The sequence below is a fragment of the Peromyscus californicus genome, unplaced genomic scaffold (assembly GCF_007827085.1).
Source record: "Peromyscus californicus insignis strain IS unplaced genomic scaffold, ASM782708v3 Scaffold_7__1_contigs__length_154581171, whole genome shotgun sequence".
Classification (NCBI taxonomy): domain Eukaryota; kingdom Metazoa; phylum Chordata; class Mammalia; order Rodentia; family Cricetidae; genus Peromyscus; species Peromyscus californicus.
The window spans coordinates 153913804-153938207 of record NW_026294595.1 but is presented as its reverse complement, the minus strand read 5'-3'; the positions used below and the strand labels follow the sequence as shown (position 1 = coordinate 153938207).

At 45.2% G+C, this 24404-nt stretch overlaps 1 protein-coding gene across 1 annotated transcript in view; it reads right to left on the bottom strand.

The window, feature by feature from the left end:
* The window catches only part of Rtel1 (regulator of telomere elongation helicase 1), a 32666-nt gene extending 8700 nt beyond the window's left edge, over positions 1–23966 (bottom strand). The window contains 17 exon segments of the mRNA XM_052723292.1: positions 396–477; positions 582–656; positions 3615–3670; positions 4799–4896; positions 6121–6199; positions 6269–6307; positions 9225–9378; positions 10271–10336; positions 13371–13455; positions 15345–15420; positions 19711–19771; positions 20011–20092; positions 20620–20713; positions 21205–21322; positions 21324–21401; positions 22569–22820; positions 23822–23966. Of these exon segments, the coding sequence (XP_052579252.1) occupies positions 396–477; positions 582–656; positions 3615–3670; positions 4799–4896; positions 6121–6199; positions 6269–6307; positions 9225–9378; positions 10271–10336; positions 13371–13455; positions 15345–15420; positions 19711–19771; positions 20011–20092; positions 20620–20713; positions 21205–21322; positions 21324–21401; positions 22569–22670 (1345 nt within the window). The 5' untranslated portion in view covers positions 22671–22820; positions 23822–23966.
* Positions 23967–24404: the final 438 nt, after the last annotated feature.

Here is a 24404-nt window from a genome sequence, read left to right as displayed (position 1 = left end):
AAGACAGGGCAGTGGTGGAGCAGGCCTTTAATCCCAGCACTCGGGAGGCAGAGGTAGATGGATCTCTGAGTTCAAGGCCAGCCAGGAAGAGACTCTGTCTCAAAAAATCATAAATAGATAGATAGATAGATAGATAGATAGATAGATAGATAGATAGATAGATAAAATAATAATAAAATTCAAAGAAGTGTACCCTAAGTGAGGGAGGGGAGGACTTGCAGGGTCCTGGTTCTGCCACTGCCCTACTAGGTGACTCTGGGTATATAACAGTGCTTCCAGCTTCCTCCAAGGTCTCTGGCTTTCAGTGGGCATAAGTGTGCATGACTCCACATGTGATGCTACTACTGTGCAAAAGTTGGACAGAGTAGAAAATTTCCTGCAGTGCAGGTTTGTACCTTGTTTCCTAGATGTAGTGGTGCTCCAGGCATCTGACCGCTGAGCTGTCCTCCAGTGGCTGGTTTCAGGGTGGATGTGTACCTGGAAGGACAAACATACATACACACCTGCCCAAGTCCTAGAGCAACTCTCCCACAGGTCTATGAGACCTCTCTACTAGCCCACATCCTGGAAGCTGCTCTTACCTTATAGGAATGTGAGATACCCAGCCCTACCAGGGAACCAGGGTTGCCTTCAGGAGGGTCCACACTGAACACGACCTGAAAGGCAAGATAGCACAGCAGAAGGATTAGGAACCTGAGCTAAGAACACAAATACCTTCATGCTGAGATGGAAACTAAGGCCTCTTAGCCCAGCATACAAGAGCCCAAAGCTACTTCATCTTTCTCTTCACTCAGATGTTCAGGGGCCTCATCTGCCCAACCATGAAACTAGAGAGCATACCCAGGCTTAGGAGAAGTAAGTAGTTTATCTGGGCTGTCCCCTACTCCAAATGGCTCCAGAGCACTCTTGGGCTTCTTCTACTGGGAGCCACCTGCACATATTAGGAATGCAGCAGCCCAGACAGCCCTTACTTGACTAACTCAATTTACTCTTCCTTCAGTACCTCTTGGTATTCCAGATTAACCTAGAAATCAACATTCAAGTTAAGATAATGGCAGGGTTCCTAAAGTCCAGGAATAGGTTGACCTCCCCAAATTCATCTAACAGGGGAAATGCTAAGACAATTTATGGGAACAAAAATGAATTTATTCTAGCCAGTATCAGAACTTACCAAAACCACAGCGAGAATTAAACAGTAAAGCAATATGACAACAGCAGCAAGAGACCAAAAAGTGGAAGAGCTGGGTAAAAGCAGTCACCTGCTACTCATACCCTTTATGAGGAGTGGTAGATAGATGCTCAGTCCCTAGACAAACCCACACAATTCTACAGAAGATTTCAAAAACCAAAGAAAACTAGGAACGGGTTAGGCAGCATGAGCCCGAGCAACAAAGCCTCCGGCAACAAGGAAACCTTTTCATCGAGCCTACCAAAAGACAGAAAAGGCAAGTAGAAGATATGAGATATAAGATATGCCCATCATCTGAGGTGAACACACAGGATTTACAAAACCTTCAAATCAGTGAGAAACACAGTCATACAAAAGAAGCACCATCCACTGTGAGAAACCACATCCATAGGGTAATAGAAGTAAATGCGAGCCACTGAGGAACAGGTGGAAGTATTACACATGGTTCTGACTTCCCTCAACAGGACCTGTCTTTGCACAGACCGCCTACCTTGCAAAGGTAGCTTGTCACTGCTTCTGGCCTTCCTTAACAGGCAGACCCTCCTTCACTGTGCTTCCCTGTTCGCCTCCAGCTAAACTGACAACCCCAAACTCTCATCCCAGGGGTCTGCTCTGAGTAGAAGTCCCACACAGCCTGTGTGAGAACCCCCAGGCACTGTGTTCCACCCAATGTCCACTGAACCTGTTTGTTGTTGGCTATGCAGGAAACCACTATGCCAATCTCTGCACCCCTAGTAGCACCAGGGAGGACTAGCTTCCCACTTGGGCTGAGTGAATAGGGCACCATGTTCTCTCAGGACCTATCTGTGTCTGGCTAGATTTCTGGCCTTCAGGATATCATCAGTTGGTGCTCTGAACCTCCTGAGCTGCCTTCATCATTCGTATCCCCATCTGGCACAAACTGTGAAAGGGAATGGAAGTGGTATAATCCATCTTTCCCTGGGCCTTGCATGGGGTGTTTAGAAACACTCTCACACACAACAACTTAAACTGGCCATATGAGGGAAGAGCAGGGCTCCCTGACCCCATAGGAATCATGTGTTTCTCTAAGAATCCACAACACAAAAATTTAAACTTAAAGAACAAGAGACATCTTAGATTGACACATCACCTGGTCCTGAAACACCAAACAGGCTTGTGGGAGATAGAAAACGAATCAACAAGAATCCCAGGTGACTAAAAGCCTGGTTCTCCAACCTAAGCAAGATGCAGTGGGATAAGGGGAAAACTTCACTCCATAGTATGAGCACACATATTCACTCATATGTGAATATTCATTAAGTATGTCTGGCCCAGGTGAGCAAGAGGGAGGAAAAGAAAGTATTCTAGTCTAGAAGCCACAAGCCTACGTCTGGCTGACCCTTCTCTTGCCTGACAAAATCGGACTGGCACCCCAACTCTGAGGCTAGTTGCATTTCTGTGCACATTTCCACGTCCTTGGAACCAACAGTTATACTAGACGCAGCTGAGAGATGAGCAACCCACCAGTTACCTGTTCTACTGCTGAGGAACATGCTAGCAAGGAACTAGTTAGCACAGTACCAGGATAGAGAAGGGAAGGTACCAGGGGCTTTTGTAGCAGCTGCCAAAGAAATTCCAAATCACTAGGCAAGCAGGTCTATGTTCCAAAAATCATGGATAAGGGAGCTATCTCTTTTACAAACAAATTGTGGAGAACAGTGTTCTGGGGAATACAGAGGTTGTACTGTTCACGTGAGCCCTTTAGGTCTAGGAATAGCAAGGCTCCATGGATACCAGGCACACATGTGGTATACATAATGCATACAGGCAAAAATACCCATTAACATACAAAAATTAAAAAAAAAAAGAAAGAAAGAAAAAAAGAGTGCTGGTGCACTATACCTGAGGACAACTGCATGTCACACAGACAAGGAGAAGAAAGGCACCAAAATGACCTGATGAGGTGGTAAGAGTCTACATGCTTCTCTGTCAGGGCTCTACAATTCCACCTGTCTTTGACAGTGGCTCCATAGTCATCCCTCCCTCCGCTGGGGACACACAGATCATGGCACTTATAGGGCCCATTTGCCTTTTCCCTGAGATCAGATCATTTGTTTCTGGATTTCTCCCAGTCTGAATCTATCTGGAGCTGCTATGAACAAGGAGGTCCTGCCCGGCCCCAAAGGGCACTAGTGGACTCTAAATAGCTCCTGACCTTACTCTTCATAGGACCTTGGTGCTAAAACACTACTCTAGATGTATCTGGTCACTGAAGAGTCAAAAATGTCCAGATCTGTCCTCTGTTACTTCCCACTGAGGCCTACATTGCATTCAGGTGAAAGTAAGATGCTAAAGGGTTTGTTAACCGCAGACATGTGATATGAGGACCTTTGTCCATTCCCTGAAGCCCTTGCTGCCACTTCCAAAAACAGAGACACCCCAATAATTAAAAGCAGTCTCCTACCTGGATAATGTCCATGAGCTTCTGCAACCCAACCGTGTTGGTGAATACACCAGTACCTGTGGAACATCGGGGAGCTGACATCCACACAAGCAGAAGAGACACTGAATCCCACATTACAAGAAGCCAGCACAGATTCACTTTCAAGCTCTATCTCAGGTCTGCTGGAAGCAACCAGACTCCCCATAACCAATATCAGGGACAGGATGTGCTAAGGAAGGGCAGATGACCTGTTCTGCCTAGTGTTAAGGAGCAGTCAGATGGGGAATCTCCCCAAAGGAGTTCAGGCGTCCAAAATAACACGGTGGTCAAAGGTGGAGGGTGGCTGCTACTCCCCAGTGCATAGCAGATACTGCTGCATGTGGCACTGGAGACCTCACCCCACTCAGCAGAACAGCCCATAAGAACACTGCCCTTTGGAAACTGATCTCCCAAATGAAGCAGAAATCAGGTCTGGTAGCAAGGGGGAGAAGCCAGAGAGGTTCACATCTCACTAAATCCACTAAGGTCTCTGATACTCCTCCATAAAAAGGGAATAACTAGGACACACTATAGTAAGAAACCACAAACAGGGAGCTGAAGAGATAGCTCAGAGGTTAAGACTAACTGTTCTTCCAGAGGTCCTGAGTTGAATTCCCAGCAACCACATGGTGGCTCACAACCATCTATAATGAGATTTGGTGCCCTCTTCTGACAGGCAGGCAGAACACTGTATACATAACAAATAAATAAATAAATCTTTAAAAAAAAAAGAAAAGAAAAAAAGAAACCACAAAAAGGAAAGCTGCAAAAGAGAATAACGGTTGGCCAAATGCGCTACTGCCTCCATGTCGCAATGAGAAAGGAAGCTAGCTGAACCCTGTAATCTTAGCACTCTAGAAATAAAGGCAAGATCCAGTCTGAGTCTGAGATATATAGCATCCCAGAAAAAGAGGGCTAGGGATGGGGCTCAATGGTAGAGCACTTGTCTATCATGAATGAGATCCTGGCTTCAATCTCCAGTACTACCCAAAAATAAATAAACAAGCACAAAAGGTGGGATAGTTGAGGAGCTTCACTGACTAGATTCTTGTTCATGAGGAAGGCATGATAGCAACCTGCTGGACATGGAATAATAACCCCCACCCCCATTCATCTACATCAAAATCACTAGGCTGGCATGCTCCATAAGGTAACCCAAGACTCACGTCCTGCCAGGTGCTGGATTATCTGGTCCAGTGATTCCAAAATGCAGCCTTTGGTTTGAAATGTTATTTGGGCTTCAGCAAATAGCTCAAAGATGTAGCTGCCAAAGAGGAGAACAGAAGCTTGAAACTGAGGAGACAAGGCTATGGTTTCTGGGAACCTACAAGGTATGAGTAAACTTGAAATTTCTGGTACTCAGAAATAACTGCTGAGTACTTCAACGAGGCCAACACTGGAGATAAGAGGCATCTCCCTTCAGTGGTCTCCTGGTAGGCAGAGTACAGTGAGTTACTATCACGAGAATCACTACCTACCAAGGAAAAGACCATGTATTTGGGCATGAGACCACAATCAGAGGTGGCCTGAGTGCAGGCCTTTGCAGGTAAACTCTGGGTTGTAACTCTAAGAGCCTTGGAAAGAGATGGGAAGGGGGCACCAGAAGCCACAGAAGCAGGGAGGCTGTGGCAGGGTCTTTAGGTGCAGGTAGAGAAGGCCAAGAAAGCACACTAGAACCCAGGTCAGGCTGGTATATCAGGCTTATCTGGAAGTAACTGGGAGTACCTACAAAGGCTATTGCTCAGGGGAACAAAATGGTTCAAGGAGAAAGTAGGAAGCCCAAGACCCCAGAAAATGCTTTACCCTCCATAAGCCCAGACCAGGTCCTAGCACAGCTACTGGCTGTATGCTATAAGAGCAACCCCTCAGTCCCGGCTACAGTCCCTTACCAGCCTTCAAACTAGGCTACCTACAGTTGTTCAGAAAAAAACAGATTATGGAACAATCTAAGAGCCCTAAACAGGCCTCAGTGACAGCACTGATGCTCCCAAAGAGGAAGTCTAGTTCCAACTGGCATTTAATACGTCAACAAGAGGCCAGAGAGAGCTGGAGGAAAAAGCTGGAGGAGACACTGTGTAGTAGGGTGTGTTGTTATTCCCAAGGTTTTCAATGACTACATAAAAAGCTGGCAACTGGCTTGGAGAGATGGCCCAGTAGTTAAGAGTGCTTGCTCCTTTTCCTGAAGACCTGTGTTTGGTTTCCAGGGCCCATATTGAGTAGCTCACAACTGTCTGTAACTCTAGATCCAGGACATCCAACAACCCTTTCTAAACTCCACAGGCACCAGCACACATGTAGCACACATTTACACAAATACCCACATACACACACACACACACACACATAGAAAGAAAAAATAAATCTTTTTTAAAAACCTGGTAACTCTTCTTAAGCCTTGAAAATTGAAAGCAGACCCCACTGCTGGGTGAAGTGCTCAGACAGAACCTCGTAAGGACTTGGGGTAATGATATCAGCAGCTATCCCTCACCTTCCAGGTTTGGTGACTCCTCTGTCATCCCCAGGCAGCTGGACAGCATCAATAGCCCCCTCCAGTCGAAGCAGGATCACTGTGAATCAAGGTCATGTTAGGGGCATGCCTTCCACCCAGCCCAAGGGGAAGGAAGGGAAACACTTACTCTTCAGCTTTGCGATGTCTTCCAACTCCATGTTGAGCCCTGGGTGAGAAAGTATGTACACAATTCCATACCTTTCTAGCACTGTCTGTAGTCTTAAAAACTAGGATTCCCAGTGTGGTAGAAAGGGTAGGTGGGTGGGAGGTAAGGTGGGACCCACATTTGAATTGGATACAATAGTACAAGCCCATGTTCACCTTTAGAAATACACATAAACACATCCTCGCACAGAGGTTCTTTACACTCTGCTCCCAAAGACCTCAAAATAATTAATGGCTAATGACAATTCACATGTGCCCACATATGCTCAGACAAAAAATGAGGACATATGAGAACAGAGGACAGAGAGTAAAACATCTGAAGGGAAACCAGGGCTTGCTGGAGGCTGGCTGGTGTCAGGTCTAGGCAGGAAGTAGTAGAGCTTCACAAGCACAGTGGCAAAGAAGTTGTCAGGTTAGCAGGACACAGAAATTACCTTCTAGAGTATTTCAGTGAGACATTGAGCCTCAGCAGTAAGACTGATGATGGGTTGTATCAACCACAGATAGTTAAACACATCAGTAATGATTAATATTGGTTAATATTGTCAACCTGATAATCTCAAGAATAAGCAAGGACAAAATCTCTGGTCATGTCTATTCATGAAAGAGTTTCTAGGCTGGGTTAATTGAAATGGTAAGACCCATCCTAAATATGAGCAGAGCCATTCCATCGGCTACAGTTCTGAACTGAATAAAAAGTGAAAGGTGCTGGGCATCGATGGTGCACGCCTTCAATCCCAGCACTTGGGAGGCAGAGCCAGGCAGATAAATCTCTGTGAGTTCCAGGCCAGTCTGGTCTACAGAGTAAGATCCAGGACAGGCACCAAAACTACACAGAGAAACCCTGTCTCAAAAAAAACAAAAAAGTTAAAGGTGACAAAAATTAATTAATTAATTAATTAAAAACAAAACAAAAACACAGATTTCTGTGAGTTCCAGGCCAATCTGGTCTATATAGAGATCTAGTACAGCCAGGGTTACATAGAGAGACCCTGTCACAAAAAAAAAAAAAGGGGGGGGGGGCGGCGGCTCAGCAGCATCTCACTCTCTTCCCTCATTCCCTCCCCTTTCTCTCTCTTTCTCTCCCCTCACTTTTGTTTCCTGACTACAGAAACACCAGCTGCTCAAGCCCTTGCCACCACAAAGTCCCAGTTATGATGGATTGTACTCTGAGAATGTGAGCCAAGATAATCCTTCCTTCTTTAAGTTGCTTTGGTTAAGTATTTTGTTATGACGAGGAGAAAAATAACTAACCAACACTCAGACATGCTATTTAAACACTGTTCCCCTCTGAAGACAACACTTAATCGTTAATTGAGAATCAGCTCAAACTTTCAGATTTGAAATGGGTGGTGTGTGTTAAGCATGATCTTGCTTTTCCAATATAAACAGTGTCACTACAGAGCTGAAGAATCTTTACATTATTTCTGCTACAAAATTAAAGGGCTGAGTGAGACAGCACCATCTTGAAATCACTCATCAAATAGCCACAACGTTACCACAGAAATGGAAGGAGGTAACCAGGAGTCATCAAGAGATGAATTAGAAGTTGAGTAAAAGACCACTCAGAGAAGCAGAGCTATGGCTGTGATGGCAAACCCCCTTCTTGACTGGTGTCAATTCCCTGGGTGTTTAGTTCATCATGTATCTCACAAGAAAATCTATTCTCTTTTGTGTGTGTGTATGTGCTGTATGCATACATGCCTGTGTGTATGTCCATGTATATCAGCTTGTGCACAGAGAGGCCAAATGAGGATATCAGTTGTCTTCCTCCACTGCTCATTAGCTTAACTCCCTTAAAACAAGGTCTCTCACTGAACCTGAAATTCAGTGTTTTGGATAGGCTGGCAGGGCAGTGAGCTCCCAGGATCCACTTGTCTCTCTATCTGTAACACTGTGGTTATAAGCACAAGCAGACATAGATGACTTTTTTGTGGGGATTTCCTGTACCTGTGCATTGCTTTAAAATTAAAAGCAGGGCTGGGTATGGTGGTGCATGCCTTTAATCCCAGCACTCAGGAGGCAGGGGCAGGCAGACCTCTGAGGCAAGCCTGGTCTACATAGCAAGTTCCAGGACAGCCAGGACTGCACTGAGAGACCCTGTCTCAAAAAACAACAACCCCACCCCCTAAAAAAAAAAAAAAAAAAAAAAAAAAAAAACCTAGGAAAAGATGTAAAGACTTTAGAAAACACTGGAAAAACTGGGATATAGCTCAGTTGGTAGAACACTTACTTAGTATGCACAAAGCGCTGGGTTTGATTCCAGCATCAAATAAACCAGGAATGGTGGCCTAATTTAAAATCTCAGCACCTGGGAGGTAAAGGCAAGAGGACCTGAAGCTAAAGTCCACCCTTTCTTTCTGACATAAGTTGGAGGCCAGCCTGAGCTACATGAAACTCGTCTCAAAGAAAAAATGAAAAGCACTAAAAGTATCCAATGAGCCAGTCCCCTATGGTCTACAAAGATGTTATATAGCATTTTCCTGTGCTATATAGGGAAGTCCATAAGACTCAATGGACAAGAGTCACAGGTTCCCTCCTTAAGGGTATACAGGCAGCAGCAGTTGCCAGGGAGAAGAGGCGCTGCCCCTGAGTGCCCTTTACTCATGTGGCCTGCTGTCATTCTTTTGTTTGTTGGTTTTTTGAAACAGGGTCTCTCGATGTAGTCTTGACTGTCCTGGAACTCACTAAACTAGAATGGGTACAAGTATTTCTTTGGTCTGTTATTGGTGCCCTATCTGGGATAAACAGACAGGAAGTCACACAACAGGAACAGTGTCTCAGCAAACTCCTGTCCTAGAGTGCTATCTAGACAAAAGGTACCAGGAAGATCAGACACTGCTCTAATGCAGAATATACTTCTAAGATGCCTCTAATAGGCCCAGACCCTACTTTTCAGTTCTTGGTCATAAACTTACCTGTGCTGGGGGTATCTGCACTGAACTCCAGTTGGAGTTCACCCTGCTGAGTCACCCGGGCTTGCTCCTCTAAAACCTGGTTAATAGCCTCCAGTCCTGAAGCCACATCATGGGGGGTCAAATCAAAGGAGGCTGACTCTTCACATATCTTCTCCTGAGGGCCAAAGCAAATCCATGTTACAGCAGAGTAGAGCAGAATGGGGACTCTAGGAAGCAAAAGTGAAGACGCAAGAGGGACTGGAAGACAACAGCCAACTCCCCAGAACTCTAGTTCCTGATCTCTAAAGTCAAAGCTGGTCCAAAGGTAACTCACTGACCACACCAATATTTTAAAACATTATTTCACTTGAGTTGCCAAGATTTTGTTATAGGAATATTTATCAACAAAAGCAGTATTTTTGGATACAGAAGATACCACATATCAGCTCAATAATTCCTATAGCAACAGTTGCCTGGAGCCAAGTAGGAAGTAAGGTCCTGCTTGGGGTAGGGTGGAGCTGGCTCTCTATCAGTCGCATCCCAGGCTCCATAGCAGCTAAGGATGAGCAGCTATTCATTCTAGACAACCCTGAGCAAACAGAGACAGGGGTGGCGTAGTCACTGTGATAATGTGCTGGTAAAAGGGGACGAAGGGACCCAGGAGGGTCTCCAGGAACCACTCTTATTGCTATTGCCACCAAAGATGAGCAGCTGTCTCCACAGAGGTTTCCTAAGGGCCAAGCCAAGTAGCCTAAAGAGCAGAGACATGTAAGAAAGACAATAGAGTATGGTACAAGAGACAGCAGAGTCACGATATCCCTACCAATTGGCTACAAGGGCAGAAGCCCAGTAAGAGGTTCGCATATGGACCCTGTACCTAAGGGCACATCTGAAGCCCAACTGGCCAGTCCAGGAGAGGCAACTGATAGACCATCAGGGGAGCAGTAGCACCTGGGTCTGCTTGGTGCTGAGAACTAGGCTTCTGGGTCCAAGGCAGAGCTTCTCCAGAAAATATCTAGCAAGCTGGGAGAGATAGGAAACACAGCATAGAAGCTAAGGAGACTCACCACATTGTGGGCTTCATCAAAGATCACGACTGTCCCCTTCAGGTCAATGCTGTGTGCCTTACGACTCTACAAAGAAGGGAAGTTACCATGGGCTGGAGCTGAGTCAGGCAAGGCCAACTTAGAGTGCAGGCCTGCATATACAGGAAAAGAGGGAACCTGAGGTATGTGGTGGGCACCAAACATCATAAACAGGTCACACACACATTATGGAAGAAAGAACAAAGGTTCTCATACTTCACTGTAAGGACTGGCACTTGCTCCAAGTTGACTTAAAGCAGATTTACAGTACCTGTTGTGGAATATTTGTATACTGTGTGAAGATGTGGTGCTATGATTGGTATAATAAAAAGCTGAATGGCCAATAGCTAGGCAGGCGAGGATAGGCGGGACTTCCAGGCAAAGAGAGCTGCTGTCAGAGGGATGAATCTAGGTGCATGGGAGAAGCCAATGGGACACACAGGGCAGAGGAAAGGTAACCAAGCCACATGATAGAACATAGATTAATAGAAACAAGTTAATTAAATTATAAAGCTAGTTAGAAAGACACCTAAGCTAAGGCCAAGCTTTCATAATTAATAGTAAGTCTCCACATTATTATTTGTAGGCTGGTGGTCCCAACAAGAAAGTACTACTGCAAATACCTATCCAAGCCTGACCAAAGTCAGATGTTTATGGCCATCTGTATCAGGGAGCTGCTCACACAGCAGAAAGGAGTATATGCTACAGTCAAGAGGACAGCCAAGTAATCCAGTAAGATGGGATTGCCTCTAAGCCTGACAACCTGATTTCAATCCCTGGAACCTACAAGGGAGCAGAGGAAGAGAACTGAACTTACAAGTTAAATGTACAGTTATATTTTGTTTTGTTTTGCAACATTAGGCACCAAACCAGGCTCAAGTGCTCCATCACTAAGCTTGGGCTGGCCTTGCTCTCATGATCTTTCTGCCTCTGTCTCCAGAGTGCTGAGATTACAGGAGTACATTACCACACCTGGTATCAGCACCACAGCTGGGTTTTGTTTTGTTTTTTTTAAAGATTTATTTTTATTAGCTGGGCAATGGCAGTGCACGCCTTTAATCCCAGCACTTGGGAGGCAGAAGCAAGTGGATCTCTGTTCCAAAAATTTTTAAAAAATTACCAAAACGAAATAAATAAATAAAATCTCAACTTACTCTGAAGCTGCATAGACCTCCCCTATTCCTTCAAGAACTTTCAGTTTTAGCCTTTGCATTTAGACATGCATAGTGAGGACTAAGACTCATTTTTTTTTTCCAAAAGAATATCCACCTATTCCAGGACCATGTTTTGAAGATAAGATAAAAACCACAAATTTCAATTCCCCACTGAATTCCTTTGGTGTGTATGTCAAAACCCTATGCTGCAATACTGAGCTCACTAACCACTACTCCACTGAGCTATAAGCACAAATTTGCCATTCTGGATTTTGCAATGATTTCTAACCTAGTTCTTTAAAACTGTCATGCTGAAGCCAGCAAGATAGCTCAGCAGGTGCCATCCACTGGGGCCTTCTGTCTGTCTACTCCAGTTATCACCAATCTCCACGTGTCCTTCAATAGTATCTTCTGCTATCTACTCCCCCACTCCAGACACAAAAACTCAAGCTGTATAAGAGATACCAGGGATTCCCAAAGAGTACCACCATGCCTGGTGCACGAATTATTTTTGAATTCCTGGTATCCAGAGAAGTGCTTGGCAACGAAGCTCAAAAGCTGTTGAGCAAATTAATAAAGACAAAAAACAATGTGGAAAACACACACACACACAAAAGAGATGCCTAGGCTAGTACCCAGCACTGTTAAGTTCTTGATGATTACTTACCACAAGGATTAGAAGCAAGACGCCCACCAAGTTATTTCTGACACTACAAGTTACTGAACACATGGAGTATATCCTAAGCTATGGGAGCCAAGAATGTTAACAGAGTGCTTGCCTAACATGCATGAAGCCTTGGGTTTTATACCCAACATTACATAAAACAGACCTAGTGGTACATGCCTACAGTTGTAGCCCTCAGGAGGGTAGAGGTAGGAAAATAAAAAGTTCCTCAGCTATATAACAGGTTAGAAGTCAACCTGAGATACATCTGACCCCATGTTAAAAAAGAAAATCCTAGCTTTAGGACCAACAAAAAGGTTCAGTGGGTAGAGGCACTTGCTGTCAAGTATGACAACCTCAGTTCAATTTCGGGAATCTGCCGGGCGGTGGGAGCACACACCTTTAATCCCAGCACTCAGAAGGCAGAGCCAGGCGGATCTCTGTGAGTTCGAGGCCAGCCTGGGTTACAGAGCGAGATCCAGAAAAGGCACAAAGCTACACAGAGAAACCCTGTCTCGAAACAAAACAAAACAAAACAAAAAATAAAAAAAATAAAAAATTTTCTGGAATTCATATGGTAGAAGGGAGAAGTTCTGATTTCCACATACACAACACACATGTATTCGTGCACACACATAAACTATTATATATAAACATAAATATATAAATAAATATATAAAAAATTCAAATTTTCTTTTCTTTCTTTCTTTTTTCTTTTAAGACAGGGTTTCTCTGTAAACAGCTTTGGCTGTCCTGGAACTCTCTTTGTAGACCAGGCTGGCCTTGAACTCATGAGATCCACTTGCCTCTGCCTCCTGAGTGCAAGGATTAAAGGTGTGTGCCGCCACTGCTCAGCCATAATCTAAAACTTTTAAGAAAGAGAAAAAATTCTAGCTATGTTAAATGAAACGAGTAGTACACAAAAAGATGGCCAGACAAACATACAAAACATCAGGGAGGACAAAAATGCTCAAGTTTCCTTAGTCATCTGCACTTCCTGTGAGCTGAACTATCAGGACCAAGGGTAAGCAAATACTGGGCTCTTCTCACTCTAGTCAGCCTGCCTATGCCCAGGTAGCTCAGAATGATGAACTCATTTCTCTAGGGTATTCATAGCTGCATCTGTACAGGTCTTCCGCCCAATCAGTGATGGACAAGAGGCCTCCTCCCCACATTTGCTCTCTGAAGACCTAACAAACAAAGGCTCAGGTAGCCACTCCAAAGCCCAGGGACAACCCTGGACATAACATCACCAACTCCTCACCTTAGCATCCAACAAGTAATTGTATGGCATAAAGATGATGTCAGCTTGCTGCTTCATGTTTCGAGAAAGGTAGTATGGGCACACTCTGGATGTAAAAGGAGACAGAAGACCCCGTAAGTCCCTTCACATGGGATATGCAAAAGGTGCAACCATTACATGAACCACTGTGCCCTCTGATAAAGGAGGAACCTCTCTTTCTGTACACAGAGCATCAAAGAAATTGGTACCGTGGGTAAAAGGGCAGCCCATGTGAGTTTTTCACTATGTGAAAGTATCATCTGTCTTAAAATTTGATGGTGTTGGGCTTGGTGGTACACATCTTTATTCCTAGCACTAATGAGGCAGAAGTAAGATCTCTGATCAGGCCAGACTGATCTTAAAAATGAGTTCTGGATCACACAGTTCTGGGCCACACAGTGAGACTGTTTCAAAAAACAAACAAGCAAAAAACCGAAAAACTTGATGGGATCAGGGAAATGTCTCAGCAAGTAAATCACTTGCCATACAAACCTGCTAACCTCAGTTCGATTCTTAGAATCCACGTAATGTTCAAAAAAGAGAACCGATTCCACAAAACTGTCCTCTGACACCCACACCAACCATGCATACATACACACACAAATAATAATGGGCTGAGAATGTAACTGAGTTAGTAGGATGTTTGTCTGATGTGTACAGCCCTGGGTTCAATCCCCAGTACCATGTAAGCCTGACCTAGTGGTGCATACATCACCTGAACACTCAAAACTTGAAAGCAAAAAGATCAGCTCAAGGTCATCAGGCTAGGGATTTGGCTCAGTGCGTAAAGTACTTGCCATATAAGCATGAAGAACATAGTCCAGATCCCCAAAATCCATATAAAGCCAGAAATTATAATCTCAGAGAGATAGGAGGCAGACAGGACAATTCTTGTAAGTTCTCGAGCCAGTTAGCCTGGCATACTCAATGATAACAAGAGATTCTATTTTAAGGTAGAAAGCAAGAACCAACACCCAAGGGTGTACACCTACATGTACCATACAAACATACAAAAATTAAAAAATGGGGGGGTCATCTTGGTCACACAGTGAGCTCAAAGTCAGCCTTTTATTTATCTGCCTAACTAAAAAATAAGAACAAAACCAGAAAAGTCTCCAAAAAATCAAAATCTAGCCCCATTCCTGGGCACAGGTCACCAGAAACAAAAAACAGAAATATAAGAAATACAAGAAAGAAAGGAATAAAGAAAGAAAGAGAGGGAGGGAGGGAGAGAGGGAGGGAAGGAGAGCGGGAGGAAGAAAGGAAGGAAGGATATAAGTAAGTTAGTTTGGTTTCTCCTTGGTATAACAAAGTCTCAAGTCTCAATCTGTCTTTCTATTTTGCAGTAATAGGAAGGGAACCCCAGGGCCTCGTAGAAATCAGGCAAGAACTACATACAGCCTTGGCTGTTGAAGTTTTTATTATCACCACTTCAATCTACAAAGCTACAAAAGTCATAGATGTATAAGCAGGCTTGGCAGTGCACACCTATGATCCCAACACATGAGAGGTAGAGGCAAGAGGACCAGTTCAGGGTCATTCTCAGTTACGTACCAAATCTTAGAAGTCAGCATGGACTATATGAGACTCTGTCTCAAATAAAAAAAAAACAAAACCCCATAGATTTGCTATTCTCAGAAGGAAGGGAGTTAAGCTTCATATACCCACAAAGAAAGCCGTCCATGGTGCACTAAGTCAGAGAGCATTTGGAGACTAAGCACAAACAAAACTGTGCTTGTACACACAGACACTGTTCACAGTGGTCATCCTGGAGTGGGCTAAGAGACAGGGAACAGGAGCTGATTTCTTATTTTTCACTTTATATTCCTCAGAACTGCTTAAATTCATTTTACATTATTAGTTTCATAAAAAGAAAAGCAAATGTATTGTGCTTCCCATATGAGAGACTATCAAGAAAGGATAAAACAGCCATGGCCTCATGGGGAGAGGTCTCACTTGTGTTTGCTTCCATTCTTGACAAGGTCTTCAATGTCCAGGATGGGGGTAGCCAACTCCTGCTCCAGGCTTTTCTCTGCAGGTAAGATATAGAGTAAGCACACATGCTCAAACACCCCGAGAGACACCCTAGAAAAAGAGCTCCTATAAAGCTGGTAACACAGCGCTTTATTACCTTTGGACTTATCAGAAAGAATCCTTACCAAGTAGACCAAGTCCCTACCAGGAGAGACCACAACCTGAAGTGATCTCAAGAGAGCCCTATTCTGTACTTGGGAGTCAGGTACCAGTCTAAGATACCAATACCTCCCAAGGTTCCAAGCAGCCTGTCTACTCCTGGACATCCCAAAACAGGACAGGAAAGGCTTAATAAGGCCCTCTGAGGTAGAGTGGGGCAGAGCAGCCCAGACTCACAGTTTTTCATCATCATTCACAGAGTATACAAAATAAGCTGGGCATGGTGATGCACGACTTTAATCCCAGCACTCAGGAGGCAGAGAAAGGCAGATCTCTGTGAGTTCGAGGCCAGCCTGGTTTACAGAGTGAGTTCCAAGTTAGGGCTGTTACACAAAGAAACTCTGTCTCGAAAAACCAATAATAACAATAATAGTACCACTCGCTCTAGCTTTCTACCAATCAGTGGACCCAGATTGGCACCAAAAGGAAAGCTGGCACCTCAAATGCCATAGCAGGGCATGCAGGCAGAGCCTACCCAGTTCAACTTGTAGTCCATTCCATTCCTTACAAGAGCAGCTCAAGAACAGGCACCATCTGTGCTGGCTACAATGCACAAGGCAGAAAGGCCTTTAAGGACTACACTGTCATAACACAATCCCCCAACCAGAAACTACTGGAATGCCTTAGGAAGTGACTGCCAACTATGGAGCAGCCATATATAGAACCCAGCAAACCTCCCCACAGCTCCCAGCTCTACTTCCTACAGTGTCCATTTCATGCCCAAACCAGGTATCAGGCTCCCTCTCTGAAGGTAGAACTAAGGCCCATCTCTCAGCTGCAGAGGCTAAAACACAGACACACACACAACCACAACCAGTTGTGCCCCCAGGAATAGCAGGGCTAGTAAGAAAAGAAGATCATATCCCTCAGCAGTACTATGTAACAGATCAGCTATTCAGCTCACACTGTAGCAGAGACCCAATCTGCCATATTTTCTGCAGAGATAAGAAAGGGACACCTGTAAAGGGATAGCAAAGAGAAGTAGGGCAAGAAGACAGAGGTGGAGAAGATGACAAGAGTTGTTCCAGAACTGTTTCTGAGTAACTCCTAGGTGGAGATGGCTTGCCATCTTCCTCCCAGGTCCTTTTGCAATGCCACATAGGCAGCACTCCAGCTCTTTACCACCTTCCTTTCTCACCAACAACACAAGATTTTTTTTGCTGACTAGTTTTATGTCAACTTGATACAAGTTAGAATTATTTGGAACAGAGAACCTCAATTGAGAAAATGCTCCACCAGATTGGCCTGAGGACAAAGATGGATGTGGAAAAGAGCCCAACTTACTGTGGGTGGTGTCACCCCTAGGCTGGTGTTCCTGGTTATTATAAGAAAACAAGACAAGCAAGCCACAGGAAGCAAGCCAGTGAGCAGCACACCTCCACGGCCTCTGCTTCAGTTCCAGTCTCCAGGGCCCTGCCTTGAGTTTCCTACCCTGTTTCCCTGGATGATGTACTACAAACTGTAAGATAAAATAAACCCTAAGATACCTTCCTCTTGAACCCCCATGAAGTTGCATCCTATTCCAAAGATAGGCAACACTGGCCAGTTAGAACAGACAAGCAGGTTTGCAGATAAGCAATCACCCAAAAGGCCAAGCAGTGAGACAACCAAAGCTAAGTGTAGAAGGAGCTGGTTTGTAGCTCATAAAACTAAGCCCAGAAGCCTAAGAAGATAAACAGATGTCAGAGCTGTTAAGTCAAGAAGAATGGCTCCTTTCTGTCATAGGAACGTAGGTCCCTGAGGAAGGAATTGATAGCACAGGGCCACTGCTGTGGTCAAAACCCCCTCATCCCTCAGGACCTGTGAAGGGGAAGGACAATGTAGATGAGGGCTAGGAAAATGAAGCTTACAGGATCAAAGTGCTGACTTGCACAGTGTGGAAAACTGGCTAGGGCTGTTCCCACAGGAACTATATCAGAACCCTCTGGCATAATGCAAAGGAACACTTACATCTACCTCCTTTGCCAGGAGTATGAATGGAGGTAGCCAGGATGAAGCAGAGAGAATGAGTGAATCAAGTAAACACAAGCCATGGAATAGGTAAGGGCAGAACCAGATGGGAGGGCTGTAAGCAGAGAGATGGACAAGGTGAGAAGACAGAATACCTTCTAGGGCTAGAGATGTGGTTTCAGCTGGTAGAACTCTTCTCTAGTATACAAAAAACTATGGATTAATCCCCAGCATTGCATAAGCCAGCGATGCTGGCACATGCCTATAATCCCAGTACTTGGAAGGTAGAAACAGGAAGACCAGAAGTTCAAGTTCATCCTTGGCTACAAAGCAAGTTCAAAGCCAGCCTTAGCTATTTGAGATGCTGTCAAAATAGAAAAAGAGAGGAACTGTTAAGATGATTTGAAGGTTAAGAGTATTTGCTGCTACTATAAGTATCAGTTTGGATCCCAGTACCCACTGAGATCAATCAGTTCACAACTACCTCTAACTCCAGCTCCAGAGGATGTAATGCCCACATCTGGATAGGTACCCACACTCATGTGTGCATATGTATACTGACATACACATACTCTTTAAAAAAGGGGGGGGAGGGGTGCATGCTGGATAGACGGCTCAGCAGTGAAAAGAACTGGCTGCTATCCAGAGGTTCAGGTTTGATTTCCAGTACCTACGTGGTGGCTCACAACTGTCAGTAACTCCAATTCAGGGGATCCAATGCCCTCTTCTTACCCTTGCAGACACCAGGCACTCAAGTGATACACAGACACACATGAAAGCAAAACATCATATACATTAAAAAAAGGAGGAGGAGGAGGAAGAGGAGAAGAAAGAAAGAAAGAAAGAGAGAGAGAGAGAGAGAGAGAGAGAGAGAGAGAGAGAAGAAAAGAAAAGAAAAAAGAAAGAAAAGGAAGAAAAGAAGAAAAGAAAGAAAGAACACCACCCAGGAAATCCAACACCCATGGAAGAACTTACTTAGGTTAGTCAGTAGTCTCCCACCAGGAGACAGGAGCAGTGGCCAGAGACTATCCATAACCAGGCCACTGCAGAAATGCTTGGTGTTGTCTGTACATATCTTCCTGTTTCCCACAGATCCCTGATATATAGGCTTGAGGACTTCCCCAGGAGGTCCTCCCTCTAGGAAGCTAACAAGGACAGGTAATGACAACTCTGATCATGGAGAATTTCCAAAATGGTCACCAGGCCCAGACTCACAGTATCCAGATCAGAAACCTGAGGGCTGGCACAGATACACATCTGTATCTCAGGCCTGGACAATCACACATTGAGACAACTAAGAGTCTTCGGTGACATCAAACCAAAAAACAAAGCAAGCAGGAAGGACCAAAGCTGAGGTGCTCACCACAGAGTCATGTCATATCTTATCTCTCCAAGAAGCTCAGAACAAAGATGCTGGGTGATGGGAGACCCTCTCCCCTGAGCTCAGGCTTCTGGCTAGACCAGCAACAGATGCAAAGGCCTCAGTTCTAGTGCCCTGGGCACTCAATAAGCATCAAAGAAGACAGTAGCCCTCAGATGATCAAAGCCTTAAAAGTGCTCCAGAGCCACATCACCTGAGCCCTCCTACTGAATGTGGGAATCTCAGCCTCAACACTTTGGCAAGAAATAAAAGGAACTCTAATCCTGTAGAGGCTGAAGCCCTCGGCCATGCAGCCAGTTATGCAGATGTATGATCCCTCAGGTTACAGAAAACATCATAAGAAGCTTGTCTTGTCATAAGCCAGAAAATGAAAAAGAGGGAAGGGACAAACCCAGGGGAAGAAAGGTAAGTTCAACTCTCATATTGTCAACTGAACAACTTATAGAAGACTCAGTATCCTAGTTCTTCAGGAGACTGGTCAAAGGCCACCTCTGTCAGGCAAAGATTAGGCTCCCAGAGGGAAAGCAGGTACTCAATATCAATTTTGTTTGAACAGGTCACCTGATGATGATAGCCATTCCTGAGTGAGGGTTCCTGGACTACATGAGCTCTTCTCTATATAATACCAATGCAGGCAACCCCTCACGTCTGAAAGGCAGTACCCAGGTACATAGCCATACTCTGTACCACAGGGTAAACTAGATAGGTTGTGGTGCTACTAAACTCTAGAAGGCTGCACAAGCCTCACCCATACTCTGACAACAGGCAGCAGGAACAGCTTTAAGAAGTTGGTCTTACCTTCTACATTGTTGTAGAAATGGCAGGAGCGACTTGCTACCTTCTTGCGGCATAAATGGATCTGTAAGAGGAAAGATAGAGTGCTCACCTGGAATGGCTAAGAAATGGTCCACGTGTGGCCCTCAGCCCTCACCAGCAACTTCCCTATGTCTATCTTCCCTGTGTTCTCTAAGCCCTGAACCAGCCCAGCAGGGAGCACAGTGGTCAGGATTAGTATCTGTTGGAGCACAATTCTGGATTCTAAGATCCAGGCACCACCCAACCAGTAGAATCATGGAGACTGAGTGCCCCAAAGCCCACCTGCATGTGGTTACTCTCCTGCTTCTTCACTTCAGGGTGAATACACAGCTGCTCCCGGGAGCCCAGCACACACACCTTGGGTCTGACAAATGAAAGAATGGAAGAGTCAAGAAGGAGCTGCCTCAGAACATGCAGATTACAATGTGGCCCAGCAGCATGAGCTGTCAGGAGACACACGGGAGCACACAGAAAACTTAGGGAACAAAGGAAACAAAAAGGTTAGAATGTGGTAGGTAAGGCAAGAAAAACTGGACAGAGCAACCTATTGTACAAATTCTTTCACATGGGAGCCATAGCAAGATATTAAGACTCAGTTGGATTTTGTCAAAAGGCAGATTCTTCTTCCATCATGAACAAAGCTGCCTTGAGGAGCCAAAGCTGACCCTAACCACAGGAAACATGACAGCCCTGCAAGAAGCCCAGAGTTCAAGAACAAGGACAGCCATAAGTTCAATGTTCAAAGATGCTTTCTCACAAGTAAGTATTTCAAAACCCAGTCAGTCTTCATCTCCAATATACTACACACATACACTCAGTTGGCTATAGAAACAGCTCCAAACCAAGATCATTATGCAGATCATCTCTGGAGGTGTGAATATGCTGACATACCGGTAGGAAGTATTCCGAAGCTCACTGATGACCTGAGTTAGCTGTGAGTGCGTTCTAGAAGCATAGATGATCTTTGGGATGTCTGTGTAGCAAGCTGCACGAACATAACAAAAGGGGGTAGCTGTGAGGCAATATCTTCATGTGTGTTTATATATGCAGCACAGTTAACTCAGCCTTGCAGGCATCCACAAATCTGACAGTAGACATTGTGGGTTGCTGTGGTACCCTAATTCCAGGAAAAAAGTTCTGACCCCAGGTATATACCCAGAACAGTGAGTATGGATGATACAAAATTCTCCTTTCTTAAATTCTGTTTCAGAGGCAGTGGAAGCCTAAGTGAACTGACCCTGTCCCAGGCTCTATCCCTTCCCTATCATCCACACAGGAGGCCAGGAGAGATGGGGGATAAGAGTCACCTATCAGAGCTGGCGGGAGTGGCGCATACCTTTAATCCCAGCACTCGGGAGGCAGAGCCAGGTAGATCTCTGTGAGTTCGAGGCCAGCCTGGGCTACAGAGTTCCAGGAAAGGCGCAAAGCTACACAGAGAAACCCTGTCTCGAAAAAAACAAAAAAAAAAAAAGTCACCTATCGGGTCTCCACTGGTAGCAGCAGCATTCCAGGATGACAAAGACCGACTGGCAAAGAGTTCACCTTGAACTCTCTCAGCAATCTTTAGGGAAGAAACAGCATCACGGAGATGTTCCCCGCCAGGCCAATGTAGTGCAGAGGAGGCAGAGCGTCTTCCCAGTGCCTGTGGGGCTCTCGAGGATGCCATTCACTCCCTAAACGGAGTCAGCAACAAGGAGAGGAAAAGTAGGGTATGTGGAGAAATGGGGAAAAGTGAGATGACTCTTAGGTGCCCAGCCCACACCCAGAGGACATAAATTAGTTTGTGACATTTTCCACTTTCTGCCCTAAAGTCATAGGTTAAGCCTGCCCTCATTAGCCAGGTATGGTGGTACACATCTTTAATTCCTTGCCTCTGCCTTCCAGGCAGAGGGGAGGCAGAGGCAAGTGGATCTCTGTAAGTTTGAGACCAGGCTGGTCTACATAGTAAGCTGTAGAACACCCAGGGCTATGTAAAGAGACCCTGTCTCAGAAAACCAAGAAGCATAAAAACAAAAACAAACAAACAAAAAAAAAAAAACTGCCCTCATTAGCAAAATAATTTCAGAGTATTACCCAAAATCTGACAGCATATTTCAGCCTAATATAAATAGTTAGATGACTAATTAGGTGTCAAGTCTCAAAATAGGAAACTGTTCTGCAATTCTGGGTCCAGCTATTCACCCTACCTAAACAGAATTTGATGCCCTATATTCCAGATATCAGATGGGAACCTGAGCAAGACATTTGAGGAAAAGGTGATTAGAATACAAGATGGCACCTCAAGAAACTCAGTGAAAGTCATGTTCCCCACACACTCCTAATAGTGAAAGATTTTTTTTTTTATGTCTCAAACAAAAAAAGTCAGCCATAGTGATACATGTCTTTAATCCCAGCACTCCAAAGGCAGAGACAGACAGATCTCTGTGACTTGGAGGCTAGCCTGGCTTATCCAGGACTGTTAGACCCTGCCTCAAAAAAAAAAAAAAAAAAAAGAAAGAAAAATCTTTTTTCCCCCCCACAGGGAGAGCTGGGTTTTCCCACCCTCTGAGTAACACTCCTCCAGACCCTAAATGATAGTCACTCCTATCCACTGGACTCAGCACAAACACCATCTACTCAGAAAGGGCACCAAAACATTCTCAAAGCTATCACTACCTGGAATTATCTCTTTTGTTTACTTGTTATAGTCTCCCTTAACATAACCAGAAGCTCTAGTGACCAAAAAATGCAGACAGAGCCTTTCTGGAATGGATGAGGGTAGAGGTATAATAGGGGTCTGCTGAAGGTACACCCTCATTGTCCCCTCCCTACAAGAAATGTCTTGGGCTCTGTAGCTTTACCTTCTGGAGACATTCTAGCACCTTGGTCATGTACTCCTGTTGGCATTGGTATGGCTGGAAAGGGAAATCCACTGTCACACCATTCAGGACTACCCTGGGCATATCAGCCTATATTCAAGAGGACACAGTGTTGGGCCAAGATGAAGGCTGTTTGGGTTTGTCAGACAAATCCCTCTGAACATCTCAGGGTTTCAGCCACTCCAGGTAAGTGATGGCAACATGTGGCACCAGTTTTCTCTCTGCAGAAATTCCCTACAACACAGACAAGGAAAAGACAAGCCTTTGTAGCCACAGGCTACAACTAATCATTTTAGGAAGTTATTCCTGTGAAGGTCAGAAAGCCTGTTATTTCTTATCAAAAGGAGCTTAGAGCAGGTCATGGTGTCACACGCCTTTAATCCCAGCACTTGGAAGACAGAGACAGGGGCATCTCTGTGAGTTCCAAGCCAGCCTGGTCTACATAGTGAGTTCCAGGAAAACCAGGGCTATGCAGAGATCCTGTATATTTAAAAAAAAAAAAAAAAATTCAAAGGCGCTTGGAGTAAAGATAACAGCTGGATGATCTCCTGACTCACACAATTCAAACCTACTCTGAAAAAAAAATCTATTTATCAAAACAATCTATTTATCAAAACAACAGGCACATGAATAAGAACAAGCACAGTCTACATGCTCTACCCGAAACTCTTCACAAGAAGTCTGGGACTAAGATCCTGGCAGCATCCCTCGTGGCCTGGGCCAGCACACTGAAGCATGGAATGCCTCCTGCCTCTGAAGCTCTTAAGGTTGGGCCTGTTCGCCATTCAGGTGCAGATGAAGTAGCGAGACAGGCCAGGTGTGGTGGCACATGCCTTTGATCCCAGCACTCGGGAGGTTTTCCAGCCTGGTCTACATAGAACGCCAGGATAGCCAGGGCTATGTAGATACCCTGTCTCAAGACCGGGGGGTGGGGTGGGGGGTGGCAAAACAGAATCATGGTATGTAAAGCCGTGCAGCCCTTGGCAAGTCATTCATCTTCTCCAGACCTCCGGGTGCACTCTAAGATGGGACTGACAGGCGAGCGTATATCCTCCGCCTTAGAGATAGCCAAGTGTAGGCGCCTCTAGCTAGACTCTATTGGGAGGAAGAGCCCCCCCCGCCCCAGAATGCACTGCGGCCGCTCCAGAACCGGCGCTAGCGTGGTCTAAGACCTCCTTCCAAAGACTGCTCAGATAAAACTGCCAGTGGCAGGTCCTGAGTGACTCCCAGCTCACTTGTCTCGGTGGGGGTGCCTTTCAGAACCCGGGTCTCGAGAGATCAAACAACCGTGAGGACACCTATCCAGTGTCCTCCGAAGTCGGCTGATTAGAACTTCGCGGGCTGATTCGAGGATTGCAGCTAATCACTGCACTTCCGCCTCCTCCCTTCCGGTCCTCTGCTTTGCTATCCGGGCGGAAACCGTTCCCCAACCTCTGGGTCCGCAGCTTCTCCCGCCTCTAGACGCCCGCGCGCGGATTTCACGCGGTGGACCTAGCCGCATCTCTGTATTCTAGCCGGAGCACTTGCTAGTTGTCTAGAATCTCGCTCGTCTCCCACTTCTGCATCGTGAGCTCGATCTTCTGTCGTCTGCTAGCTCACTTTTCCAGGCCACCATCATTGTCCACAGAACTACACAGATCCTAGCTTTCTCATGGTTACTGACCTCGCCTCACAAGAGGCATCTTTTCACAGCTGGAGTATAAGTCTATCGTTTTTATATAAAATCCATAAATGGCTGTATCTTGTGAGTCCTCACTACCTTCCCTCTCACTTACACTGGGTCTAGCTTATTTTCCAGTCATCCTCCACCCAACTCCC